The sequence below is a fragment of the Narcine bancroftii genome, chromosome 10, assembly GCF_036971445.1.
Source record: "Narcine bancroftii isolate sNarBan1 chromosome 10, sNarBan1.hap1, whole genome shotgun sequence".
Classification (NCBI taxonomy): domain Eukaryota; kingdom Metazoa; phylum Chordata; class Chondrichthyes; order Torpediniformes; family Narcinidae; genus Narcine; species Narcine bancroftii.
Window position 1 is genome coordinate 74,774,237 of NC_091478.1, and position 20,241 is coordinate 74,794,477.

General features: G+C 42.7%; 1 protein-coding gene and 1 pseudogene across 1 annotated transcript in view; one reads left to right on the forward strand and one right to left on the reverse strand.

The window, feature by feature from the left end:
• nlrc5 (NLR family, CARD domain containing 5) overlaps positions 1 to 20,241 on the forward strand; it is a 172,583-nt gene that overhangs the window by 36,271 nt on the left and 116,071 nt on the right. The window contains exons 5-12 of the mRNA XM_069901371.1: positions 433 to 2,176; positions 8,302 to 8,385; positions 9,021 to 9,104; positions 9,191 to 9,274; positions 9,542 to 9,631; positions 11,015 to 11,077; positions 11,173 to 11,232; positions 19,853 to 19,936. Of these exons, the coding sequence (XP_069757472.1) occupies positions 433 to 2,176; positions 8,302 to 8,385; positions 9,021 to 9,104; positions 9,191 to 9,274; positions 9,542 to 9,631; positions 11,015 to 11,077; positions 11,173 to 11,232; positions 19,853 to 19,936 (2,293 nt within the window). The remainder of the gene's footprint in view (positions 1 to 432; positions 2,177 to 8,301; positions 8,386 to 9,020; positions 9,105 to 9,190; positions 9,275 to 9,541; positions 9,632 to 11,014; positions 11,078 to 11,172; positions 11,233 to 19,852; positions 19,937 to 20,241) is intronic.
• Positions 12,735 to 13,831, reverse strand: LOC138744066 (T-complex protein 1 subunit zeta pseudogene; annotated as a pseudogene).

Sequence of the window (20,241 nt, forward strand, 5' to 3'; positions counted from 1 at the left end):
CATGTGCCAAACTAAGACTTGCAATTGCACACAGGAATTAAGATGGCCGCACCTAGCCTATGAACGGCGACTAACGAAGTGATGACATACATTTTGGCTCTTGAATACCCTGTATCCCTGTTCTAGTTTGTCACATACAACAGAATTGATATAAATTTTATAGTTTTTTTTCTTTGTTTTATTAAATTTTTAGTCATGTGTGCAGATGGACGTAAGTCGCGGAGATCACAAGTACCTATATAATAAACTGGAACTTAGACATTGTTAGCTTTGAAAAAATGAGCATAGGATTTGCTTGTTCATTGTTTTATGTTTGCTGGTTCCTTATTGACTGAGTCAAACTACTTAATACCACAAGTAAGTTTTTTTTTAACCAGAGAACAATTCTACAGTTTTCCTGCTCTGAAAATCTTTTTTGTTTTCCATTGCCAGATTCTGCTGAGGATTACAAGGCATTGATGATGAAGACTATTTCTCAGCAATGCGAAGCCAGTGGTACTAAAGAAGAGAAAATGAAACAAGTAACCATTGCCCAGACCTTTCGGAGTCTGAGCATGAAGGACGGAAATGTAGCCAAACTCAAAGAGAGGATAGATGCCAGTCGGGATGATGTGTTCAATTCACATGGGGTCGAAGAGGATGATGAGATCACAACAGCAAACATAGCAGAGTTCCTCAACAAGAATCATGATTCGAATTGTAAAATCAATATTCTGCTTGGAAAAGCAGGAACAGGGAAGACCAAGTTGATGCACCAAATTTGTTATGAGTGGGCAAGAGGCGCTGTCGATCAGTTTCTGTATGTATTCTTGTTTGAGTTTCGACAGTTGAACTTAATCAATAAGAAAATTGATCTGAAGACCATGTTGTTTGATTTGTTTCTTAAACCAGAAAGGAATGCCCATACTGTATTTAGATTTATTGAAGAAAATCCACAGAAGGTCTTGATTCTTTTTGATGGCTTCGATGAGTTTGCAGGGAAAGCCTCAATCAGTTCTTTGGATGTTTCCAGCAATCCCAATGCACAAATTTCAGTGGGACAATTATTTTCCAGCCTGTTTCACGGAAAAATGCTTCCTGGATGTACAATCCTAATAACTTCCAGGCCCAAAGACATCTTCTGCTTGCCGTTGGATGTTGTGAGCTATGTGGGTGAAGTCTCAGGGTTTAACCAGCATAAAATAGAAGAATATGCACATAATTTCTTTAAGGACACTGAGCGCAGCCGTAAGGCCATCTCTCACTTACAGAAGAATAGAGAGATTTTAAACATGTGCTACATCCCTGCCTTGTGCTGGATTGTTTTCCTTTGCCTTGATCATTTGTTATCTCAGAGTTGCACAGAACCCAAGCTACCTCATTCGGTGACACAATTCTACATCAAGATGCTAACAGTGTTCCTCAGTAAGGGTGCCCATGGCCATGGACAGATTGAAAACTTGTTGCTAAATGAATACAGGGAAGAGATTCATGGGCTGTGCAATCTGGCAGTAAGAGGGCTCAAGGAGAGTAAATCTGTGTTTTATTTAAAAGACCTGCTTTGTGAAAAAGTAACTATGTTTGCTTCCTCATTTGGATTCCTTTCCACTTTTGAAGTGAAAACCATTGATCACAACCAAGAGACCGGGTATGCTTTTGTCCACCTGACTCTCCAAGAGTTCCTGGCTGCACTACATCAGATGATTAACAACCAGATAACACATGAAATGCTGAAAAATAGGTTTTGCCTCAAATCAAAATGGACGTACAGGAGTGATATGAAGAATGAGTATACTAATGCTGTCCACATATTTCTGTCTGGTTTATCTTCAAGTAGGTGCAAACATTTCCTCAGCAGTTTGGCCAACCACAATAGATTCTGGGTACAAAGAAAGCAGAAAGCCATCTTACTGAATCTGCAGAAACTGGCCTCCACCAACCTAACTGGGCCAAAGATCATTGAGTTGTGCTACTGTGTGTATGAGACACAGAAATGTGATCTGGCACGGGAGGTTGCTGCACAGTTGAAGAACAAGTTTGAGCTGCGAAATTTCAGGCTAACACCAGCAGACATGACTGTTTTAACATTTATTATAAATAGTGGAACTTGCAACGCCTCTATGCACATTGGAGGGTGTGCCCTGGATCTAGAATGCATCAGAGTCTTGGGCACTTGCAAGAAGCTAGAAATGTTAGTGTAAGTAAACGCATGCAGCCCACAGCAGGATTTTGTAGCTGATGCATGATCGGTTAACCAAAAGACTGAAGTAACATGAACTGAAGGCTTTTATTAGCCAGAGATGGACAGCATCCCATGTGTTGTTGGCTGACACTGACCCAGGCTCGAACTGGGGGCAGGGTTGTGGCATGACAGCCTTTATGGTGGATAAAGGGGAGGAGTTGCGAGCCGGCCAGTGAGAGGAGGGTCAAACATACAAGGTCATGTTATTTACATACAACAGGGGTTTCACCACAGTAGCTGCACTGTGGAGTCACACTTTTCCAATGTAGCTCCTGCAGTGCCAGTGCGCCCCCGCCCCCCCCCCCCCCCCTGTTAATGTTGACAGTTGGGTGATTTTTATGCACAATTGGGCTGGCGTTAACTGCTACACCAACCGTACTGCCCGACATATCCTTGTAAATTTTACACGTTGCATTGTAATTTATTAGATGTGAACCAGTGGATTTAGTAAGGGAAAGACTCCCCCCTCCTCTCGCTCCCCCACTCCTCTTGCTCAGCTCCCCCACCCCCAACTAACAGAACCCTCAATTGCGAACCATGCTACACCACATTGAAGTTTATTATTCCCAGTTGCCAGATGTAGGACGCTCCAGGCTCCAGCCTGCATTGAAGCGACCCAAGCCTTGTGTTTATTACCTCCATTCCCGGCTGGAAGCTGCAGCTTCTGCAGGAAAAATGGCCGTCTTCCTTACCCATAATCCCCCACGCTCTACGTTTCCCGGAACTAGCAGAGCAGTTCTAGTTCAGTGTACCTGTGCCCAGGGGTAGGTGAGTATTTCAATTCAAAAATTAAAAATTGAGGACAGAATCATTTGAATTCTAAAATACATTTTTAGTCTTTTCAGTTCTATGTTCTTGTCTCCAATGTGCACACTTTGATTAGGAATGCATTTTAACAATCTGTTCACTCACAAGATGACCTGTTCCTGTGCATGTGAATCTTAACCATTTAAAAATACATTTTTAAAAATTGCTTTTTACAAGTATAGATTACTACTTGTTGTTATAAAAAGCCTTTTTTTAAACAACAAGCTGCGCCCATGAAATTCATCTGCCGCTGCTACTCCCCCTCAGAAACACTGAAAACACGTGTAGCCAAGCAGAAGAAGCGATAACCCTCCCTCCACTCACCCAGCATCTTGAGCAGTGTCCTCACATTCACACGACGTCATGGAAAGGCCGAGCCCTTGTCGATGAGAGGGGAGGCGACGATGCCAGCGACTGTCAGGACACACACACACACAGAGACTGAGCTTGGCGATCATAACCAGGTTCTCAGGCAGGGAGCAAAGGGTGACTGCAATGTGACCAACACTGAAACTAAGGCTGAGCTACGCAGAGGGACACAAGGACACAAGCGATGGCCCTCGATCCCTCCATAACCAGAAACAAGCCGGGCCGCAGTACCATGAGGTGTCCCCAGCACGAATCATAGTGGGAGCCCTGGGTGCTGATGGGCCTGGGCTGCAGAGAAAAAAACAAGCAAGAAAAACTAAAACACCTCCCCCCCTCCCTCCCCTGGAGTAAAACTCCAAAGTCAGCAGATACCATGAAACAATGCTGCAGAAACTCAGCACAGCAGGTTACAACAGCGAGCAAAGCTATTGGGTGAGGTGAGGACAGTGGTGCCCCCCCTTTTCGAGTGGCACCCAGGGCATTTGCCATGACTGCTATACCCTAGATATGCCTATGTGCAACACAGTCTTTGTGTCAGCCAGAAGCAAGGTGTTAACATAAAGGATGAACCTTCAGTAGGTTTCGGTCTTGGTGTGAAGTTTATGGTCCATGACAGCAAAGGCTGCACAATGTACTTACTATTTCCCTTTCCAGCTGTTCTATTTCCCGATTGTAGTCCTTCTTCATCTTAGTTACATAACTTATTATCTGCCCTCTGATGAAGGCTTTCATTGCATCCCATAATATAAATTTATCTTTCACTGATTCTGTATTTATTTCAAAGTACATTTTAATTTGGCGCTCAATGAATTCTCTAAAATTCTGTCTTTTAAGTAGCATGGAGTTTAATCTCCATCTATACGTTCTCGGTGGGATGTCCTCCAGTTCTATTGCTAATAACGGGTGAGTGATCCGATAACAATCTAGCTTTATATTCCGTTTTTCTAACTCTCCCTTGGATGTGGGCTGACAGCAGGAACAGGTCTATCCTTGAGTATGTTTTATGTGTACCTGAATAATATGAGTATTCCTTCTCCTTTGGGTGTTGTCTCCTCCATATATCCAAAAGTTGCACTTCCTGCATCGATTTAACCATAAATTTGGTTACTTTGTTCTTTCTGCTAGTCTTTTCTCCAGTTTTAATCCATCTTTGAGTCCAAATTAAGGTTAAGTCCCCTCCTATCAGTATATTCCCCTGCGTATCTGCAATCTTCAAAAAGATATCTTGCATAAATTTTTGATCCTCTTCATTGAGCAAATTCCAGAGTTCTGAATATATCTGACACTTTATCATACATACCTCCCTGCTGGATCTATTATTTCCTCCTCTATTTTGATTGGTACATTTTTATTAATTAATATAGCTACACCTCTGGCTTTTGAATTATATGATGCTGCCGTTACGTGCCCTACCCAGTCTCTCTTTAATTTCTTGTGTTCCACTTCAGTTAGATGTGTTTCCTGCAGGAATGCTATATCAATTTTTTCTTTCTTCAGTAAATTTAACAGCCTCTTCCTTTTGATTTGGTTATGTATTCTGTTAATATTTATAGTCATATAGTTCAACATGGCCATTTCATACGTTGTTTACCTTTCATTTCCGCTTCTTCATCAACACCTTTCCTCCTTATCCATTTCCGTTTTCTTTTTTTGAACGCACTGTAAGACAACACTTCTAAAACATTAAATATTTCCACTATTCCCACATCTAAAATTCCCTTAACCCCAAATGTCCCCCCCCCCACCTCTCTGAGTTGCCCCTTGTCCCTTGCTGGGCAACCACAACTCCCCTCTCCATTTGGATTTCGAACCTGCTCGCAAGCGTCAACTGATTTTGGAGTGACTGTTATTCTCTCCCACCCAACCCCCTCCAGAAAAGACTTCTATTTTCACATATAACAAAGCTCACCCTCTTTATTCCCCCTTTACTAGGTGCCATCCAATGAGGGAATCAGGCGGCCAACCTCTTAGATTGCAACTGTGATTCAGGATTGAGAAAGGAGAGGGAAAAGGCCAGGCAATATTAAAAGCCGGGGAGGGGCCAGTGGATGACCATAGAGGGGGAGGGGCGGCCGTGGCGGGGGAGGGGCGGCCGTGGCGGGGGAGGGGCGGCCGTGGCGGGGGAGGGGCGGCCGTGGCGGGGGAGGGGCGGCCGTGGCGGGGGAGGGGCGGCCGTGGCGGGGGAGGGGCGGCCGTGGCGGGGGAGGGGTGGCCGCTCAGGTTGAGGAGAGGACAGGCGGAAGCAGACAATGGGAAAATAAAGTTATGGGGGGGAGTGGATTGCGGGAATGAAACAGAAGTATATAATGCAAATATAAACAGAAGTAGGTTAATCAACCCATCAGGTCTGCTCTGCCATTTAATCATATGCTGATCCTTGCCACTCAGCTCCACTCCCCAACCTTCTCCCTGTAACCTTCGATTCCCCTCTTTCTGTCTTCAATACACCCACCCACCTCACTTCTACAGCCACCTGTGGCAACAACTTCCACAGACTCACGAGCCTCTGGCTAAAGAAATTTCTCTGCATTTCTGTTTTAAATTGACGGCCTTTTATCCTGAAATTATGGCCTCTTGTCCAAGACCCCTACCATAGCAAACAACAGAGTGACAAGGGGTAGGGGAGGAGATGGTGGAGGTAGTATTGTGAAGGGATGCTTGTTATTCAGTGCTACAAAAGAAATCCAGACCGAGCTGAATGTGATGGAGGAGGCTGGCTTATGTTCTCATTGAGGGATGAAGCCTTGAAAATGTTATAGTGAATCTGATTCACCTATTATATTAAAATGCTTGAAACCCAGATATAAGACCATTGTTAGTATGAAATTTTTTTTAATGATACCTGCATCTTAATTTCATTCAGCATGATTAGTACAACTCTGTTACTGCGCCAGTGATTGGGACCATGGTTCGAATCCTGCGCTGCTGGAAAGAGTTTGTTTGTTCTCCCCTTGTCTACATGAGTTTCCTCTGGGTGCTCTCGTTTCCTCTCACTGTTCAAAACGTACCGGGGGTTGTAGGTCAATTGGGCGGAACGGGCTTGTGGGCCAAAAGGGCCCGTTACTATGCTGTATTTTTAAATATAATTTTACATTTAGATTAAAACATTTTTGCAAATATTCAGTAACTCACATTAACTCCGTTCATTAAGGCAACAATTCAAAAGATTTGTAGCCTTCTTTGTCAGAGGTAAATGGATGTCCAAGTTTTCTCCAAAAGGGGAACCAGCAATATTGTTGATAAAATTTCCCCTGGCTGCTTCCTGCCCCCAAGAATCTGATGCTGAAAAGGATGTGAGCGTCACATCCAAATGGATTTTGCTACAGGACTGAACTTGAATCTAGATTCGGGTCTGTGTTATCTGCCCATTGTAACGCTGGATTGAAACTGTTGTAAGAACATGGAATTCACCCTGAGTTGCTGCTGTGGTCAAGCCACTTGCCACGGTGTCTGTGGGTACAGAGGATTCATCGAAGGGGGTGGCGTGGTCAACCATTTGCTGTATCTGAAGGGACTTCCCTCTCCTTCCTTTTTATCTTTTAAATGTTTGCAAATATTCAGTAACTTAGTCTGCACAGTTCATTAAGGTCAACAATTCAAAAGGTTTGTAGCCTTCTTTGTCAGAGGTAAATGGATGTCCAAATTCAAAGTTGTCTGAGGCATCAGGCCACTGTGGGTCAATCTCCAGCTTGTCGGGTTTCAGGAGTTGGTCCATTATTGGCTACGAAAACAAAAGAATTGTGAATAAAATTGGCGCGCAGTAAATAACTTGAGAGGCTAAGACGGAGTCACAGATTTACAGGGTTTTATTCACAATGGACAGGGACTAGACCCTGTGCTGTGACCCGGGCTTTCTGGGGAAGGGTCAGGGTATTAGAGGCTTTATACAAGGTCAAAAGAGGGAGGAGCCTCAGGTACAGACACAGAACGGGGTGGAACCAGGTAATCAGGAATACAGCAGGCTCAACAGTTCACCACAAGGCAATGAACTGAATTGAGGTGGGCTGATCTTTAACATCATATTGCGATCCCAGAGCGAGGTTAAATTGCTCAGCTTTTGCACGGTGAACAATCCTGAAGCACCTTGAGCCCTATTTTCCAAACCATTGCTTAAAAGGGACCAATTGCATTGTTCAAAAAGCATTGGCCCCAACTTGGATAAAGGTTCCCCAATGCCATTGGTTGTGGGAGAGATGCATTGCCAAATTTCTGCTGCCCACTCCAACAACTTTAACCTGCAGTCACACCAATACTGCTGATTGGTTGCATGCTTGAACAAGGAGGTTATAACTTGAGTGACCAGCTCCAATGACATCTGCTTGCCCTTTTGTTGGGTATTCATTGAGCACAAAATATCTTTCTGTGTGGTGTCCCTCACAATTCACGGCACATATTCTATTTTAGGGCATTATGGCTCTCAAAAATAACACAAATTAATCTATTTGTGCCATGACTCAGTAAAATTAGAGGAAACCCCCATCAGAGTACAATCAATATTCCTCACGGACAGTCTGATGGAGTCTTGGTTTGTTAGCTTATGAATCGATACATCTGCTTTTTAAGCATGTCACAATTTGCAAAATTGTTTGTATTTAAGACATTGGGCACATCTACACGAGCTGCATGTTATGAAATTTTGACCAGAGGAGTAAGTGAACAGTATTCCCTTTTCATTCCCCCATCATCAACCAGTCCTCCCACTCCTTCCTCTCATTCTGCCTTACCCAGTTATTACGTCCACCTGCGACTACAGAGAAATAGTGATGGATGCACCTTTCTGAAATCTTATCCTTAGTATATCAGTGAGGGAAAGCAATTCTATGCTAGCATCAAGTTCAGAGGATAATACTCTATTATTTATCAATCCATACAACAAATGTATTTAAATACTTTTTCAATTGTAGGTTTAAAAGCAGAAGATATGAAGACAAATTTGCTCAAACACTATCTGCAGTTATTCCTAAAGTCAACAATCTGAAGAAGCTAATGTAAGAATTTACTGACATTATTCTTTTATAATTGTGGACCTGGATATGGGATTAGATAAATCCATCTGCATCCTCCTTCTGATCAGCATGAATGCAAAGCAAATATTGGTTTTAGTGTCACCCAAAATGTCTTATCATGCCTTCTTCAAACAAGTCCCATTTTTGGCTTTCATTGCCATTAGTGCTAACCTTAGCACACATTTAGTGCACCAGAAATGGAGGCAATCTAATTTCTAGGCCTGTGTCTTTGTGCACATGGCAATTCAGTTTTTGTTCAAATGTGCAGGAATAGTGGGACTTTATTGCAAATTCCATAGAGCCTGCCATTTTCCAGACGCCAGTGCATTTGATACACTAATGAGTCCATTTATGTGTGTAGGCATCAAACGGCACGCAATCCAAGTTTGGATCTCGTGGGACAGGCATTGAGAAGCAAGACTTTGTAATGCCAGTGGCGCATACTTTGTTGTAACTTAAAAACCCAGCAAATGGAGCACAGTGTCCAGAGCCTGTTTCACAGAGAACTTTTAAAAGTAAAATACTTACCCATTGGAGCAGTGCAATATCCATAATTTTATGTCAAATTGGTTGATTTAACATGTAAGTACTAATGTAACCTAAACTTGTGATTCCAGCCTTGCATCTTGCAGTATTGGTGCGAAAGGAGCAGGTCTCTTGTCTTCTGCACTGGGAATCTGTCAGCACTTGGAAGAAATAAGGCAAGTATCTCAAATATGCCAAGTTATTTAACTTTAGTCTGCATCGGCACCATTGCTCATTCTTCTCTGCTTCTGCTTCTTTCCAGTTTGTATGATAATGAGCTCGGGGATGCTGGGATAGAGATGGTCACTTGCGTGCTTCCTCAAATAGCAAACCTGAGAAAAGTTGAGTAAGTGGAATTTTTGAGATTACAAGCTGCATGTGGGTGAAGGAAGGCATCTTAATTCAGCTGTCTGTCCGGGGAAAAGGAAGTGCGTGTGCGTGTGTGCGTGCGTGCGGGCATGAGCATGTGCAGGTGTGTGTGTCATGCAGTGTGTCTGACCACATGTGTAAGTGCAGAAGGGAGACAGTAGATCAACTCTTCCTTAGTTAGTTTCTTCTAAATATATAACAAATGTGAACTTTATAATTGTAGCCTGCCTACTTTTATTTCAAGGCTGGGCAGCAATAACAGCACTATTGAGGGTGTTCTTAGTATCGCTAATGTTTTAAGGACCTGCTCAAATACTCTGGATATCCAAGTCTGGTAAGAGAACTTTCTGATTGAATAGCATGCAAACCAGTTTTTCACTATAACTCATTACACATGACAGTAAATAATTCAATTCAAACCTTGCCTCCAAACTTGGCCATTCCAATACTATCTCCCTCCAACACTCCAGCTTCCTTAAACATCAGTTCATCCAAAGCTCTGGTTCTCACAACCAAACCCACTCTAAGTCCTGTTCATCTGACTTTCAGAACAAATGCCTTTGTTTGAACTGAACATACTTATCTCACAACAATTTATTTTCAAAGAGTACAATTGTCCTTGCTTCCATTGGGTTAGGGAGAAATGTTTGGTCTTTATTCTAAGTAGCATCAAGAACAAGAATAAAGAAGTCTTGTTGCAATTACACTGGCTTCTTCTGAAGAACTGTGTGTAGCTTATTCCCTGTTCTAAAGGAAACATGTTGATGTGGTGCATTGTGGACTCACTAGAAGATTCCAACAACTTAGACTTTGTTGCTTGAGAAGAAATTGAATAGGTGGGGCTAGTATTTAGTGGTTGTGGAAGAATGCAAGGCTCTCTTACTGAGTGATACATGAAAGTGTGCAAACACTGAGATTGTAGTAACAATACATCGAAATGCTGGAGGAACTCAGCCAGTCTTTTCAGAGTCCAAAGGAGGGAAAGATATATTGCCGACATTTCAGGCCTGAGCCCTCCTTCAAGGAATAAAGCTTATTAGACCCTCAGGGTAGATATAAGGGGACTATTTTCTCTGACTGAGGAGCCAAAAACCAATTTCACTGAACCCAGGATAAGTGGGAGGGTGGGATGGGGGGTGACAATTTAGGAATGAAATAAAGAGATTTTTTTTAAAATTTTGAGCACGGTTACAGGTCTGTCCATGCCACGAGTCCACAACAGTCATTAATATACCAATTGACCTACAAACCCTCATTCGTTTTAGAAGGTGGGAGGAAACTGGAGCGCCTGGGGAAAACCCACACAGACATTGGGGAGAATGTACAAGCTCTTTACAGCCAGTGCTGGATTCAAATCTGGGTTTCTGGGGCTGAAATAGCATGCTAGCTGCTAGCTAACCATGCCACCCAAAATGTTTTGCACAGAATGCTGCAAATCTTTGGATTTCCCTAACTTAGACTGCCATGAATGGTCACCTAATGCTATTCAAGGCTGAGTTGGCAAAGCTGGTTTGAGGCTCCTCCTTTGTGATCTTAACCACTCTACTGGAATGGTTGCAGTTTCACCTGAGGACAGGACAACTCATAGCAGTAAGTGAGTTAAGTTTAACTTGCATAGCTGTCTCGTCAAATTAATATTACTAAGAGGCAATGTCAGGGAATTCCTCAAGTAAAGGTGATGAGGAATTGAAACTAATTTATCATTTATTTCTTCCAGTGATGGTGGGAATGTGGCATCAATCAGATTTTTATCAAACTCAGCAGTCATTCCTATGGAAAGGTATTTCAGTTTAAATGTGAAGTTTAAAAGGTCAGTAAATTTGTTCTTCGCCACAGAGTTTCAATGCTGCTTTTTACCTTTCTCTTTGACCTCAGGTCTTCCTTATCACCTATGAAATCTGATGGCAGTCCCGAGACAGTTCAGAGGAAACTCAGGTAATGGGTGACATTCAGCAAGAGTTCTATGCTGCTCCGTTGCCTTCCTCGATGCTGTGAGAAATGTTGCCCAATGCCAGCTCAACCACTGCAATGATTGCAGCATTGACTGGAATAAGCTGCAGTGTTTGAGTGTTAAACAGGAGGGGAGAGTGGAGGTAGGGGGAGAAGATGGGTCATTCAGGTATCACCGTAACAAAACATTGGAAGGTGTTGCTAGGCATTCATGGTGCCAATCATTCAGGTTTCATTTCAGCCCACGCCTCCAGGTGCACAGTTGATGTTGAATGCCTTGTACTCCTCCCCGCTCCCCATACCTTTCCATTGCCTTGTGGTAACAATGCCTTTGGATCAAATAAAAACCAGGAAAAAACAGCTTGTGCCTGGAATTATTTGCATGGTAATACAAGCCTTGCCAAGATCGTGTCTTTTGGGGTTTTCCAGTTGCAACCAGTTTCAGTTGCCTTGCATGTGGCCACCACAGATCAGAATGGTTTTGGTCAAAGACCCTTGATTCAAGGTGGCAAGTTTTAAAGTACTAATTACTGAATTAATTGTTTACACTGGTCAAACCTGTCCATCATCTCCCAGCACAGTTGGGGTTACTTGCATGTGACTGGATGGCTTACATGGAGCATGGTGTTTGTTCAAGATGCACCCATTGTTAACTTTTAACTCGTTTTGAATAGTGATTGCATTCTACTCATCTTGGAAACTATATATTGTCTGTATCAGAATGTCAAAAATGTCTCCAAATTTGTGTTCAGCTGCGTTCTGCTCCTCTGCTGTTTTCTGTGTGTTCTCGCTCACTGTACTTGCTTTCTTTTCAAACTGCTGTGCATGGCATTTGATCAATTAGCAGCAGCTGAAAATCGCTGACAGTGGATGATGGGTCATGTTTCCAGTACGAGAGGCCACAGTCACTGTGTCTCACTTAACACTAACTTTAATGCCTATGGTTTTTCAGTATTGTTTCATGATTGGCTTGACACCATGCAGCCACCCCAAACTCTTTCCAGGTGAAACAATGATTCACTTTGTTATGCTTGGTCTTTCAAGAACAACTTCATATGGGTTTATCAATGAACTAACTTTATTTCCCTTGTGCTGCTTCTAACAACCCCAACAACTTCCAACTGTCTTTGACCCACAATGACTGATAATGCTCGGACTTCTCTCATATACACCGCTTCTGGTTTCTGCCCAACCGCGCACATTGCATGCTGGTAAATGTAGTATTTATTTACATGCATGATTACACATCTTTCCCCTTTACAAAAAAAACACAATACGATGTCTACATAACAAGCAAAATATGTACAAGATGCAGTAGGCTAGACAGCTATTGCATGTCTGTATTGGTTTTGCAACAATCAGAAAATATATCTTCATTTAACAGGCAAGGCCTTTCTTAAAGTGGTACCACTTTTCATTTTGAGGTTCGAGCGGGATGAATTTCACACCAGCAAAATGTCAGCCAGTTACACAAACACTGAACAATATCAATGTTGCAGCAGAACTTGTCCTTTTCTTTGAATCTGCTTCTTGTGCCTGAGGTCAATGAAGATGCAGAAGTTGTTTTCTGTTCTGTTCACTGGATAGTTCAAGTCTTCTCCAGCAAGTTGAAGGTTTTTAGAGTATTCTGACCGAATTTTTATGAGTGTCTCTTAAGGGCCATATCCTAAATTTTATGCATGTACCTTGGGAATAATCAATAAAACATCTGCAAATGCTTGCATTCCCAACTATGCTCTGCCCTTTATGTTGGCCTTGTGTTTGATCAAAACACCTGCCACACATCCATCCTCAATTCCATTCTTGACAGCACACAGACCATCATGCACTGCATCTTTGATTGGTGTTAAAGTGTGTTTATTTGGATCCTTGAGAAGCAGCGTCACTAACCAAGGATTGTTGCATTGCTCAACAAATATGAACTTTTCTTTACTCAGGGTATGCTCCTATACAAGTCCAGCATGGCCCAAGCATTCTGGGGGTGAGACCCTCCACAGAATTTATAGCAATACCTCCACAAGCAAGCTTTGCTCTTCTCAAGGCCACAATATCGTCTTTTGAAAATGCATCCAATAAGAATGGATTAAAACTCTTGGTTAATTACCTCAAATCCTTTTCTTTTTTGAAATCTCAAAAAAATTTTCTTTTCAGTGCTATAATTTTATTATCTCTTTCTTCAATAGACTTTCTCTCTGCTGGCACAATATTTTTTTTAAAAATCAGCACTTTTATAGAAGAATCCAGAACTTACTTCCATCTTTTCATACTCCAGTGAAAGGTAGCAGATGAGTATGTAAGCATCTTCCACCATTTTTTTTAATGTCTGGGGGCCAAGCACCATGATCCAATACTCTTCCCATCACAAGGTGTGTTACTCATTTTATTTTGTGTTTCATCACCATAATTTCAACCATGAAGAGATCTATTGACTTGTCTTGATTCTTCACTATCAGAACTGCATTGACCATAGCTTCTTCCAGGTCAGCTGCCAATTCATTGTGGACCTCTGTACGTAACAATGTCCTTGGAACAATGATAAGAGTTTCCCTACCCATTTCATCTCCTCCAGCATTTTCAGGGCCTTCTCCTGATGTCCTTGACTGATTTCATCCTCAAGCTGGGAAATGGTGTCCTGGGCATTAGAGGCCTCCAAATTATATCATTCTTCTATACCAATAGCTCCCTTCAGTGCATCAATTACACTGGTCAGTGTCTGGATTTGTTATGCCAAACGAAGAGCATCATTGTTATGAGAGACAGAATCAATAGTATGGCCAACTCCTCATGTAATCCTCCAATCCTGCGAAATTGGTTGGAAGATGGATCCCGATTAATGCTCTCAAGAGTCCCTGGAGAATCTTCTGTCTCACTTTCCATATCTGAAAATGGATCAAAGATGGGACCAGAAGTTCGAACATCTGTGTCAGTTCAATTAAGTGTCTCTCTTGAAGCAGTTTGTACAAGTGACTCCTTTGATTGTGATGAGAAAAGTGATTCTTTGGAAATAGCTTGAAATAAATATTCCATCTCAGTCTGTACTGAATCCACGAACAACTCTTCCATTTCCTCATCCAGTGTGCATAGCTTTCTCTTGGTATCTCCTGCCTTGGAAAGTGATTCTTCTTCCCTCATTTGAAGCAGGACTTTCTATAGACAGGACACACCTTTGGATTGTGTCTATATCCACACCTTCTCCATTTGCTGCTTCATCTTACCACTTTGCTTTGTTGTTGCTCAGGGAAACTCCTGGTCCTCTACTGATCTGCCTTCATCACATACACTGCTGTGCAACTCCTTAGCTTGTGCTTGTGTGGTCTCTGTTGCCCTACAGCTATTCACAGCTTTTTCCAGTGTCAAATCTTTTTCAGGCAACGCTCTTTCTCTAACTCCATTATCTGGGATTCCACAAACTATTTTGTCTTCAATGAGTGAATTTTTCAAATCTCCAAATTCACAGGACTTACTCAGTGGGTGAAGCTCGGCTAAGTACTGGTTGAAGCTCAAGCCTTGTTTCTGATCACAGGAGAAAAACTTGAATCTCTCAAATGTGATGTTTTTACTTGGAACAAAATACCCCACAAATCTGGTCATCAGAGTGTCCAATGTGAAAGCTGCCTCATCAATTTGAAAACTGTTAGAGATGTTCGAGTCATCTTCACTCATCATGTCAAAAATATAGATACTTTCCATTTTCCTTTGGTCTTGCCCACTCCACTAGCCTCTAAATAAATGTTGAATCGATGTTTTAAATTTTTCCAATTATTGGCTAAATTGCTGGTAAACTGCACAGTGTGGGAGGACTAAACTTGTGCTTACAACTATTGTCTTCTCTTACTCAGCCAGACACTTCTGACACCATGCTATGCTTGTTCTTTCAAGAACAACTACTTTACATGGGTTTATCCATTAACTGACTTTATTTTCCTTGTGTTGCTTTCACCGCCCCCAATGACTCCCAACTGTCTTTGACCGACAATAACTGGCAATGCTTGCGACTCCCCTTGAATACATCATGCCTGGTTTCCACCTAACTGTGCACATTGCATGCTGAGAAATATAGTTCTTCTTTTCATGCACAACACACACTTGACTTTCCAGTTGGAGTGTAACAAGTTCCAGTTTATCACCATGTTTAAAAGATGCAGTGTTAACAGTTGTTCTCAAGTTCAAGTTTATTATCGTCTAATTTACAAACGAAACAGCATCTTTCCAGACCATTGTGCACACTCAAAAACATACTATACACACTACATAACGATCACATAAATAATCAAAAGAAATATATATAAATATTTGTATATTTACACAACAAGTAAGATATCATACAGATACAGCGACAGGTATAGAGCAAAAGAAACATAATTTTATGATCTTGGGGCTCATTTAGGGGCTTGACCACACTGGGAAATAAACTCTCCTTGAATCTGGTGGTGTGTGATCTCACACTCATGAATCGTCTGCCTGACGGGAGTGGAGTGAAGAGAGGGTGGCCAGGATGGGATTCATTTGTTAACACGTTGGCTGTTTCTCGAGGGCAGCAGCAGGTGTAGATGGGAGTCGATGGAGGGGAGAAGGTCTCTGTGGTGGCCTGAGCCATGTTCACAATCCTCTGCAGTTTCTTGTGGTCTTGGGAGGAGCAGTTCTGTACAACACAATGATTTACTCTGATGATATGTGTAGAAGTTGTTAGGGGATGCCGGTGACATACCACAGGTTCCGGAGGAAGGAGAGGTTCTTGTCCATCACATTGACCAGTAACTAAGAAGGTGAACCAGGACAAGCCGCCAGAGATGGTTATCCCAGGAACTTCATGCTGTCTGTTCTCTCTATCTTGGCATCTTTAATGTGGACTGGATACTGAACTCCAGGCTTCCTCTGGAAGTCTATAACCAGCTCTTTGGTCTTGTGGATGCTGGTGGGGGAGGGTGGACAGGTTGCTGGTACTCTGCTTTGACATTGGTGGAGGTCCCTGCCTATGATAGAATGGGAGATATATCAACACTCCCAAGGGATAAGCTTCCTTCACGATTTCAGCAGCGCCATGTTTGCCAGTCAAGCCCCTCTGTTCTATTTGTCACGGGCTGTTTCATGACATGACCTCCTGCTGCCATCTACTCTGCCTTTAATCTCACTGCCCAAAATTTTTAAGCTCAACATTTCAAGGTGTTGCGTACCAGAGAGCAGCAATAGAAATGAGCCCAGACAGTGTTCTATTTAAAATAATATTTTAATTATTAATTAATAATGATATAACATCTAGTTTATTTACACTTATTCAATCTCTACACTTATCGAACTTAACCCGCAACCCCAAGCCACTACATCTTAAGGCACAATTCTCGAAAGGCAGTTCAAAATTCAGTTTCAGAAATTCAATGATGACAGGCAGGCCTTAGATGGTTGATCCACGCAGGCCTTAGATTGATGCGCCACGCAGGCTTAAGATGAAATTAGCAGTTCATGAAGTGGGTGAAAGAGTCTGGGGGTTGACAGAATGTCTGTAACTCACAAAACTCTTGTTGAGGTGCTTCCAGCGAAATGACCTTTTTGGAAAAGTGGCAACCAAAACTCTCATCTTCTTTGGCGTAGGGGACATGAAGTAAGTGATGCTCACAAAGCTTCCAGAACCCTTTCCGTAGGTCAGCCGAACAAATGTGACCTTCACTCTTTTGGTCTCAGAGTGGTCTTCTCATTCCTCTATAACATACAGGAGGAAATCAGACAGATTGTCTATAACCACACATGAGGCTAATCCACAGTATTTCTTCCAAGAGCTGTTTGCTCCTGTGCTGTCTCCTTAAAATGGCCCCTGGGCAAAGCTGTGTACTGAGTCTTGAATCTGTAAGCCACGTGGTCTCTGCAACTGAATTTTCTCTCCCTGCAAGATTTATCCAATTTAGGAACATGCTGTCTTCAACGCAGTCAATTTCACAGTCACTCCAAAGCCTGCAAGGTATTGTTAAATCAGTTCTCTTAAAGTGACAGTCCTACACAAAATGAAAATGGACTGAAAAATGGGAGCATGTCATTAAAGTAAAGGCACCACTTCTGTAACTCACAAAATTTTTGTTGAGGTGCTTCCAGCGAAATGACCTTTTTGGAAAAGTGGCAACCAAAACTCTCATCTTCTTTGGGGTAGGGGACATGAAGTAAGTGATGCTCACAAAGCATCACATTTAACCACAGCAGATTCCCCATGGCTGGAGGATTGGGGACAAGCCTGGGAGTGCAGCATCCCTGGTGTAGCTGCTTTGGCAGATGACTTATCCTTTCCTGGTCTCACTATGGTTTCTCTAGCTGCTGGGGAAGCGGAATATTAGTCCAGATCAGCGCTGAGTGCTGAAGTTTGCAGTAACTGCATGTGCAAGTGAAATTCATGGCAAGGTCTGGAATCGCAATATAACCCACTGTATTACAGTTGCAACATTGCCATGGCACAAGAGTACTGGCATTGCTGAACTGCATTTCAGATTGTTTCTTTGTGCAGACTGGAAGCTGGTAATGCGTTGGAAGAGAACAAGTGTCAATGTTTATTCATTGTAAGCTAATTGATGCTATGAACTAAGACTGAGAACATTTTATTCCTACAGCTTTGAACCCTATTGCATGTAGGCGGAGTTCCATAAGGGCAGAAGTCCTCTCACTGAAAATGAAAAATATTTTGCTTTCATTATCAGTGTAGGGACTTTCCAGCAGTTTTGTTTACTACACGTGTGTTCAGCTATTCAGAAGAAGCAGGAAAGAAACAAGTGACCAGCAATGAAGGGTGTGACCACAGCCTCAGCACTCCTTCCAAACGCATGTCAAGGAGTTGTTAGCAGCAGCGACGGAGACTAGCGCATGGCAGTGACTGCCACTTGATGTGTGGTAGTACCTTCGGAAGAGGTGCATTCATAGCAGGAATAACAGGGTGTTTCCCGAGTTGGGCATGTTACCAGTGGAGAAGATATTACACTGATTACAAGGAACTGTGGTGAGCTTTCGACATGTAACTGCAATGACTGTTCAGTGGAAAAATTATTTAACTTCTCCTGATAGAATATGAGTCATATAGCATAGGACAGGCCCTTCAGCCAATCAAGTACCTATCTCTACTAAACATTGGACAAGAAAATCAGATATTGATGAATTGGCTAGCTTCCTAGAAGGGTACGAGTGGCAGTATTGTGCAGACACACTAACTACCAATGATTTAACTGGTTTTTTGAATGCCTGTAGCACTTAATGCAACCCAGTAATTCTTCAAGGGTGAGTCATTGCAGTTTCAGTAGAACCAGGCATATACTGTATGGTGGAGCATATTTTAACTTGGAAGTCATCCAAGGCCGATGCAGTATTAAAGGGTGCAGCCTCCTTGATGCACCAAGGATGTACTAAAGGCCTTTCTGAGGGAGCTGAAGAGGAGAAAAGTCGAGTAACTACTTGGGGCCTAGAGGGCCACTGGATGCACAGTGCACCTGGCAGTGGGAGGGGAGCCCTCTGGTAGTCCTTGCCAGAAATCAAACTGCATGGAACTAGATGCAGTGTCTCAGGAAGTTCAGTGATCACACAGAAATAACCATTGAATGCGTCTTGAGATGTCACATCGTATTGATTGACCTCTGATCTTGCACAGTGTTCCCAATCACCCACTTATACCTGACAACAGCTGAAGGTGAAGCCTGCTTCACCACAGCTAAAACAGCAGCAAATCATACCTTGCTGTTTATTCCATAATGACATGCACATCATCAAGTGGCTGCATGTTTCAGGCAGTGACACATTGCCTCTCTCAGAGAGCAAGGTGTCCACTGATCACAGGTCGAAGCAGAGAACATTCATGACATTCATCCCCAAACTGATAGAATACTCAATCTCTGTGCAGTTATAGGGCTCACATGCCTCCAAACCTCTTGATCCAAACATAGCCAAAGAGCTGAATTCCAGTGGTAAAGTGAATGATATCTCCTGATTTCAAGGCTGCATTTTGTCTAAATGTGGCATCAATGTAGCCTGGTAAAATTCAAGGTGAGAACCCTCAAATTGTTGGAGGCGTATATTGCATAAAAAACGACTGGGCAAATGTCCTCTGTGCTGGTGCTAAATATAGGCTCTAGCCAATAAGGACTCAAGGTGATTTGAACCAGCCAGTGGCAAGGTGTGCACCCACCAGTGCCCAAAGCCCAATCTTAACTGACACTCTTATCCACAATTTTGAATTAAATAAAAAGTACAGCACATACTGACAGGTGATGTGTCTTCTGAATGAGTTTCAGTCGGGGAGGCCACATCTCCTCCACACACAACAAAAAGGGAGAGGGTGGAGTAAAGTTAATGAATAAAATGTCAAAGAGCTTTTCCAGTGGTCTCCCCCTCTACTTGTCTCCCCACCTCTCACACATTATGTCCTAACACCTCTGGGCCCTTCCCCGGCTTCTTTCCCCCTTTATCATTCCACTCCTCATCAGCTTGACAATGGGTCCAGACCAAACTATTGACTGGTGACCATTCCTACCCAGAGATGCTGTCTGACCTGGTGCTTTCCTGCAGCAATTCTTTGTCAATTATATTAAAAGGACTGTTAGTGTTTCTTCAGCTTGTGCTAACGATGATCCTTATTTTGCAGTGTCGTGCGGTGCAAACTAACAGAGCAGCATGTGCAGTCCCTCAGCCAAATCTTGCAGCATGGTTGTCATCTGGCATGGCTTGAGTAAGTCTAACAACTTGTTTGTAATGTATTGAAATGAAAAGCTTCCCTGCACTCATGGGTTCAAACCAATTAAAACAAGCAAATGTGCAGAGAAGAGCAGAACCTGTCTTGCTGATAGAGAGGGAGAGGGTACCCTGGCACCAAGCTACTGGCCCCTCTATCTCCCTTCTGTATTCTGACTAGACATTGTTAGAGATCCTCCATTCGACAATGGTGAGTTGGAGCAGTGTTTGGCCCCACACAGTTGTGGGTGTATGGAGATATAGTTTAAGGCTGCGTACACATCTTTGTGGGCTCCTGGTGTT